This window comes from Rhamphochromis sp. 'chilingali' (assembly GCF_963969265.1).
Source record: "Rhamphochromis sp. 'chilingali' genome assembly, chromosome: 16".
NCBI lineage: Eukaryota > Metazoa > Chordata > Actinopteri > Cichliformes > Cichlidae > Rhamphochromis > Rhamphochromis sp. 'chilingali'.
Window position 1 is genome coordinate 6,741,717 of NC_137943.1, and position 8,098 is coordinate 6,749,814.

The 8,098-nt window shown below is 41.1% G+C and overlaps 2 protein-coding genes across 2 annotated transcripts; both read left to right on the top strand.

The window, feature by feature from the left end:
* The first annotated feature begins 32 nt into the window (after positions 1-32).
* On the top strand, positions 33-4,233 carry toe1 (target of EGR1, exonuclease). The gene is made up of 9 exons (XM_080907224.1): positions 33-153; positions 233-380; positions 498-538; positions 640-736; positions 959-1,117; positions 1,461-1,574; positions 1,920-2,068; positions 2,484-2,646; positions 2,835-4,233. The coding sequence occupies exons 2-9, from the start codon at positions 267-269 to the stop codon at positions 3,588-3,590; spliced, it is 1,593 nt and encodes a 530-aa protein (XP_080763350.1). The 5' UTR covers positions 33-153; positions 233-266; the 3' UTR covers positions 3,591-4,233.
* An 884-nt stretch (positions 4,234-5,117) lies between these two features.
* On the top strand, positions 5,118-7,207 carry tmem53 (transmembrane protein 53). Its single transcript, XM_080907226.1, has 3 exons — positions 5,118-5,380; positions 5,610-5,713; positions 5,860-7,207. The coding sequence occupies exons 1-3, from the start codon at positions 5,326-5,328 to the stop codon at positions 6,559-6,561; spliced, it is 861 nt and encodes a 286-aa protein (XP_080763352.1). The 5' UTR covers positions 5,118-5,325; the 3' UTR covers positions 6,562-7,207.
* Positions 7,208-8,098: the final 891 nt, after the last annotated feature.

Consider the following 8,098-nt stretch of genomic DNA (forward strand, 5'->3'; position numbering starts at 1 on the left):
GAAACAGTCGAACTGCTGTGAGATATTTTGTCACAGGACCCAAAGAAGCACGTTGAAATGTTTTTGGAAGTTGTTAGCGGTTGATACATTTAAATACTCCCAAAAACAACAGTAGTTAAAGTAAACACTGCGATTTTAAAGACACTGTAACAAGTAAGCGACGAGTAATGTCTCGGAAATCCAGCAGCTGTTAATTAAAACTCTTCCTGAGATAAACTAGCTCATGTTTCAGGTAGTCGTCAGCAACTTTGCAGTTTAAGACAAGCATGGCATCTTCGCTGGTAGTTCCTGTCATTGATGTCCAGAATGAAAACTTTAAAGAGCTTTGGCCTGCTATGGTCGTGGCTATTAAAACGGCGTCCTTCGTTGCACTGGACACGGTAATTACAAGTTCTTACGTGTTGAAAGAATTTGGTTTCTTCCAGGTTTCTCGCCACTTTAGATGCACAGATGGTAATGTGGGAGTTTGCAGAAAATTCACATTCCTGTTTTTTTAGGAGCTGAGCGGTCTTGGGAACAGGAAGTCCTTGCTGGCTGAGTGAGTAAAGGTCTTTCTGAGCTGAAATAGTATTAGTAGGTTGTGCAAGAAGCCTTGGGAAGTAGATGCTTGTATTTTTTCTGGCTCTTGTAATATTTCAGATCCATTGAGGACAGATACAAAGCTATATGTCATGCAGCTCGGTCCCGCTCCATCCTCTCGTTGGGAATCGCCTGCTACAAGAAACTTGATCAAAAGGTGCAAAATGATCCTTTTAGAGTGGCTTAAATGTTGTCATGTACTACACATTAAACCAGTTATTACACCGTACTCATAAGTGTAACATGTTTGTACAGCAGTGCCAGTTAGACTGTTATACACATTTAAATAACGCTATTAGATCTGTATCAAATTACAGAAACTGCCACTGCAGATTTCACAAATGCCACAGGTGATTCATCCTTCCTTCTCTTCCCCCAGCCTGCAGACTCGTACCTGGTGCAGGTGTATAACCTCACCCTTCTATGTTCAGAGGAGTACATCATAGAGCCCCAGTCAGTGCATTTCCTGGTGCAGCACGGATTTGACTTCAACAAGCAGTACGGCCACGGAATCCCGTACTGCAAGGGCAACAATAAGGTAAAGTTTCCTGCTGCTTTGAGTTGTGTCGTCCATTCTGAGTGTTCTGTACCCGCTGTGTTCACTCTGCTGCTTTTCTCTGTTATTTACCACGACTATGTTCTGTCCAGCTCATCACATGTACAGTGACTAACACGCACTTATGCAAAAGCTCTACAAGGATGTAGAGCTTGCTCAGTCAAAAGGTGTACTTACTTTTTCAAATAATATTACATCTGCTGACCTTTTTCTTAAAAAATAAATAAATAAAATAAAAGGTGTCTAACTTATCACGCCAGGGAGGAGTAGTAGGTTTGCCTCTGATGTCAGTTCATTTTCCTCTCTGTTCTTTGTTCTTCGTAAGGGAGGTGCAGATGACCGCGGCGTTCACATCCGAGCACTGTTCACTGAGCTGCTGCGTGCTCGGAAGCCCCTGGTGCTACACAATGGTCTCATTGACATGGCTTTTCTGTACCAGGTGCAAGTTGTTGTCTTGTTTTCACTTTCCTAAGATGTGAAATCTGTTTATGACATTTTCTAAATACCTTTAACATTTATAAAGTATTTATAATAATAGAACTCTTATTTTTACTCTATAAGACTGATGTTTAGCACTGTTGTTTCACATCAAGATGGTCCTGGGTTCACAGCCAGAGCACGTCTGTGTAGTGTACATTTACAATAAAAGGAAAAACTCCAAGGTTAATGCTGCCTGTCTTGGGCCTGGATATGTTTTACAAAACTGATTCAACATTTCTAATGACTTCCTGGTCAAAGAGATGTTTGAGAAGATTGACGAATGTTTGTGTTTTTTTTCTGTTAGAGTTTCTATGCTCACCTGCCCGAGCGCCTGGCCACCTTCACTGCTGACCTGTCAGAGATGTTTCCCGCTGGGATATACGACACCAAATATGTCACAGAATTTGAGCTTCGACTCTCTGCCTCCTATCTTGAGTACGCCTACAAGAAATGGTGAGTAATTTTTATTTATTTATTTATTTTTTGTGTTTTGATTGAATTTTATAGTGGACATTAATTTGCCACTGATATAATTTGCACAACTTGACGCTAATTAAGTTCTCTAAAAGGTAAACAGGACAGTTCCACGTGTGTCCTCTGTGATGTAATGCAGCAGTTACCAGTATGTAAAACCAAAGAACAAAGCCCTTTAACACCTCTTAAAATAATTGATAACTCATTTTTTTTGTAACCTGTTGGCTAAGTCGATGATGAAGGTGCTAAGATTTGGAGTAGAGCAGAAAAGTCTGGTGTCCATAATTATGTCAGTGTACGTTGTCTTTGAAACATTAACCCTGTTTGTCCTTTAAAGCCAAACAAAATCAGCTATCTGTCCCTCTTCTTTCATATCATGTTGTCTTTTTCCCAGTAAGCTGAATAATGGTCGCAGTGTGGACTCCGGAACAAATGGACCTCATGTTCACATAGAGTTCTGTCAGTATGCTGGTCACATGTCCACCTATGTGGACTACAGGGAGTCTCCAGCTGTCGCTTCTGTTGAGGAACAGACTGACATCTGTCAGCGCTTCTCTGTAAGTTTCAACCTTGGATCTTCAGTTGTACAGTTGTGGAAAACTAAAGTGCTCTTTTCTCTCCTGTGTGTGTGTTTTATTTTTTATTTTTGTATGTCTGTTATAATGCAGGAGCCAAATAGATATCATGAAATTGTGTGTGTTTTTACTAATTTACCTAACTTTGTGTTTGTTTGTTTGTCTGCCAGGCATTTGGTTGGTGTCCGAATGGCACAAAGTGTCCGTTATCCCATGACACAGACCGCATCATTTTCCAGGACGAGAAAAATAAGGATGACAAGAGGAAGAAAAGGAAGAGACAGAGAGAGAAGAAGAGAAGTGAAGGAGAGGGCTCCTCCATCTTTGATGGTTCTCCGGAAAATAAAATCCCCAACATGGAAGTGGATCCAGAAGATCCGCCAGGAAACCAGCGAGGGACAGTTGCTGAGATGTGCCCAGATGGTTTGCCAGCAATGGACAGTGATGGAAACACCCCACAGAGTGAAGGAAAGAGCTTGGCGACTGACAGCAAGGGGAACAGTGTGTGTGATGAGAACATAACAACAGCCTCAATTGATGACAGCCGGAACACAAAAAACAACACAAATGATGGAAAAAGTGGCGAAGTGAGTGGGACAGGAGCAGGGAGAGAAAAGACGAATGACCGCTCAGCTGGGATTGAAACCCAGAAGAAGAATGCTGACGCAGGGACACATCGGGCAGGATTTGACGCCTTTATGACAGGATACATCTTCGCCTACTCCTGTACCGTCATCAGGAAGGAAGAAGCTGGAGAAGCAGACAAGGAGCAGGAGGAGGAGGAGCAGTCGTGGCTTCCTACCTGTCTTAACAAGGTCTATCTGAGCGGCAAGGTAGCGCCTCTCAATGTGGTAAAGAGTACCTTCTCCAAGTCGTCCAAGGCCCACATGCAGAAGATGGAGATGGTGTGGGGCAGAAGGTGTTAAATTTTGTCTCTCTTGGTTTGTAAGGAATAAATCCCACAGACTTGGACTTGAATCCAGTGACCATTGGGGATGTTTATTGTTTGAAATATATTTGCTTGTAATTGACCTTCTGTAAATGCCATGGTTCACCCAAATCACGTGGTCTCCATACTTGGTCAAAACCTTTGTCCAGATCAAATGAAACCAGTGTCAATATATTAGTTTTTCCTTCAGCCTCAGCTTAATTTGTGTTATTTCAGTGTTGGCATGCTAAGTCATTGTCAGCATTTAGGCATATGCAGTTAGCATTTAGCCCTAAACACAGCAGCACTAAGCTGTGAGTGGACGGCAGGTTGACTCCTGACTGTGAATGAGAGGACAGTTCTGGTGTAATCATCATTTTATCCTAATGGGGAAATGTTCCTGGAGGATGGAGGAATTGATACCACTGACCAAACTCTCATAGAGCACCACCTTCTAATGCAATCATTAATCCATTTGTCAAATATTACATTTAAGATCCCTTGAGTATCGAGGAATTATAACAACAATGGTGAATGAGCACCCAGTTTCTTAAAATCAATGCAGCTTTGCGTTTGAAAAAATATCCCATATTATGCTTACAGTTGATTAAAAGATTAAATGTGTTTTTCTGCTCTTAAAATGTGAGTTGGCAATCGTCAGTAATTAAGATAAAAACAATCCATGGGTGTGTGATTTATAATTAAAAGGGAAGTTTGGAGGTACAGGGGAGGAATAGTGGATACAGTGAACAAAGGATTTTGAATATGGAGCTGCCAGGCAGGAGGAACATTGGAAGCTCACAGAGAGGATCTATGCATGCAGGGAAGGAGGACATGCAGAAGGTTGGTATGAGAAGGATAGGGTGATACGGAAGCAAACGTACTGTAGCAATCCTAAAGGAGTTGTCAGAAGAAGAAAATCTGTTGGGTTTCTTAAGTGCTATTAGCTGAGCTACAATAAGACAGGCCCCAAATCATCTAATCAGATTTTTACTACTTTAAATAATTGAAGTTATAACATCCTGTGGGTGATTATCTATGAACAATTTGAAATGTGATAAGTGAACTGATAAATTATGCATTTAGGTTCTACTTAATGATAACATATATGGACTTCGCCATTCAGTTAAACACACATAGAGAGTTAAGTTTGATAAATGAATGAATGATAATGAAATATTGAACAATCAGTAGTTAGGAACTGAACTTAGCTTAATTTAAAATTAATATTTCAAATGATTGTGTTACTTCTTAGATTTTTTTTCCTCAGAAATTATAAGGGGATTTGAAAACCTATTACAATGACAAGTTATCTGAAAAAAAAAAACAGTATTTTATGCACAATTGTTACTTTTTTCTTTCTTTTTCAAGTAGTTTTTCGTTTATGGGACACACACTGAGAAATGACATGAAAGACGAGCTGAACGAGCAGAAGCAAAATTGTAGACGCAATTGCGCCTGGCATGCAGAAGAGGGCGGTAACGGGCAGTAAGGTCATCTTGACGCTGCTGAAAAAAAAGCAACGAAGAAGAAACACTGTTCGGGAGGAAGGAGTGTGTGTAGTGGAGAAGCTGGTGACAGTCAGCGGACCTTTAGTGTGCGTGTCTCCTTTGGTTCACACAGGCTTCACCTCAGCGCTCTGTGGCACAGTTACAGTTATTTTTCTGTAACGGCCAAATGAGCGAGATAACGTTAACGTCAGAGAACCGCAGCTGATACTCTAGCAATCAGAAATGGCAGCCGATGAAATAGACTACAACATCGTGTTTCCAGATGCAGGGACGTCGGGTGAGCAACATTTCATTGTACTGTATGCTCATGCCTCTGTTAGCTTAGCCTACACGCTAGCTGTGAATTACAAAGCCGCGTTAAAAATGTGTTTTCCCCCCCCCCAAATTAGCTCCAACTGTTTGGACAGTTGGAGCTAATTTAGCCTAGCTTTCTGTAACTGTTTGCCTCATTTATTTTCTTTATTTCTTTGTTTTGTGTGTGTTTTAATCGTGTGCCTTGTTTTCAGAGAGACACTGGCAGGGGACAAAGGAGCCAGTTGTGATACTGTTGGGCTGGGCTGGATGCAAAGACAAGCACCTCTCGAAATACAGCTCCATCTATAATGAACAGGTTCAAACTATATGACACGAGCAAATCACCTGCTCTCATCCCTTCATGAGGATTGTGCCATTATAAATGTTGCACAGGACTGGCCAGTTTTTTATACATCCACTTCTCTCATTCATGCTCATTGTCTTTGTTTTCCATGCTTGCAGGGCTGCGTCACCATCCGCTACACGGCTCCTTTGAAGACTGTCTTTATCTCTGAGTCGTTTGGATACAAGGAGCTGAGAAACACGGCTCTCAAACTGCTGGAGATCCTCTATGACTACGAGGTGGAGAACAGTCCTATTTTCTTTCACACGTTCAGCAATGGTGGCTTCATGCTTTACCGCTACATTGTAGAACTGCTACACAGTGACAAACAGTTCAGTTCGCTGTCTGTTGTCGGGGCCATCGTGGACAGTGCTCCAGGTAGCGGGAACGTCCGTGGGGCCCTGCGTGCACTGACGGCCACCTTGGGTCCAAAAATAAGTCCTGTTTTAAGGTACATCCTCCTAGTTCTCTTTGCTGTGACTGTTTTCCTTCTGAGAATCGTGCTGTACCCGTTGACCAAGTACATTCACAAGAACCACTACGATGCCGTGCAGGACAGGCCGCCCGCCTGGCCTCATTTCTTCCTGTACTCCAGGGATGACCAGGTGATTAGGCACAAAGATATTGAGGGCTTTTTGGAGACTTTGAAGCAGAAAGGTGTCCCTGTGGACAGTTTTGATTTTGTCTCCAGCTCCCATGTTGGCCATTTCCGGTATTTTCCTGAAGAGTATACTCTTAAGTGCCATGACTTCCTGGTTGCCTGCATGAAGGAGTTGGAAGGGACCGAAACAAAAAAGAGACAACACATTCAAAGTCATTGAAATTTCTGCAAAGCTGTCGTATGCAGATGACAAAGGGAAGAAAACCAGACTGCTGAGTCAGTCAGTGTGACACTAGGGTGTGAAATCCTGCCAGTTTATCAAACACTAACTCACATGCTGATGAAGTATGTGAAGCAGTTATATACCACATGAACCTGATGATGAATACAATCCAATCAGTAGCTATACACTGGAGAATTTGAACTCTATCCTTTAGGATAATTTAAATATATTTAATATTGATGTGAAATGTGATTTTATTGTAGATTAGCGGTAGTGGTAAGCAGTTTTGAAAATGAAAAATCTGGTTGATCTGTATCTCCGATTTATTAAATTTAATATATACGTGGTTATATTCTAATGGTTTTATATTGAATGAGAATGCAAGGGTGCTTCAAGGAAGGCAGATTTTAAACGTGATTGAATGTTTTCTTCATTAATGGAACTTTGAAAATTGTTGCCACGTAGAGTAAATTCCTTTTATTTTCCTGTGCAAGAAAAAAAAGTAAATACCCAGCCCTAATATGTGAGTTTTAACATGAATTTAATTGAAGGACAAAGCTGATTAACAATGAATGTATATGTCCTCTGCAACTAATGTGTTCTTTTTAACTGACGTGCCTTCAATAAACCTGAATGCTCAGAACATGTTGTAAATTTATTTTGGTAAGATGCCTCGTTTATTTTTGCCAAATAATAGGTCTCATGACATAACGATGTTGTTACATGTTACAAACCATTATGAAGCCTGATTCCTCTTGAGCAACATGGTGGCCATAGTGCAGCATGTTCCATTGAACAAAAGCCGGCAATGAAACCTCTACAGTGGGGAAAATAATTTGATCCCCCTGCAGACTATTTTACTTTGCCCACGAAGAAATGAAAAGTCTCTGTTCACTTGTTTTTGTTTCATTTTAACAGTGAGAGACAAAACATCCACCAAAAGTCCAGAAAGACACATTACATAAAAGCTATTTCTCCCAATGATGCAAAGCAATGTATTTGATCCCCTACAACCAAGCCAGAATTCTTGCTACCCCAAATTGGTTGTGTCCATATGATGCACACATTAAAATCAATCAATTACATGAACTCTTAGTCTCACCTCTCTGTGTCTAAAGCACACCTGTCCACAGAATCCATTTTTAGGACCAAGGATGTCAAAGGATGTTGGAGATAAAGTTGTAGACCCTAACAAGGCCAGAATGGGCTCGAGATCATCAGCAAGAAGGTGAGAATTGCTTGTGCAATTGGAAGAAATATAAAATGACCATCAGTTAACCTCATCCTGGAGCTCCATGCAAGATCTTTTCTCATGGAGTGAGATGATGATGGAAAAAGTGGTGGATCAGCCACAATCCCCAAGAACATCATTAGGTAATTAGCCCCGATTTATTTGTCCCCATGATAGAACAGAGAAAACCCGACTAATAGTGGTCAAAACATTTTATATTTCTTTTTATTCAATCATCTTCCGGAAGAGAGAGACCCCTGCACAGCCCAAACGCCAGTTGCAGGATCTCTAACATTTGAAGCT

Coding starts and splice junctions, on each gene's coding strand:
- toe1 (XM_080907224.1), top strand. CDS start 267: ATGGCATCTTCGCTGGTAGTTCCTGTCATTGATGTCCAGAATGAAAAC. Junction 737..958: donor ACAAGAAACTTGATCAAAAG/GTGCAAAATGAT, acceptor CTCTTCCCCCAG/CCTGCAGACTCGTACCTGGT. Junction 2,069..2,483: donor GAGTACGCCTACAAGAAATG/GTGAGTAATTTT, acceptor TCTTTTTCCCAG/TAAGCTGAATAATGGTCGCA.
- tmem53 (XM_080907226.1), top strand. CDS start 5,326: ATGGCAGCCGATGAAATAGACTACAACATCGTGTTTCCAGATGCAGGG. Junction 5,381..5,609: donor TCCAGATGCAGGGACGTCGG/GTGAGCAACATT, acceptor CCTTGTTTTCAG/AGAGACACTGGCAGGGGACA. Junction 5,714..5,859: donor GCTCCATCTATAATGAACAG/GTTCAAACTATA, acceptor CCATGCTTGCAG/GGCTGCGTCACCATCCGCTA.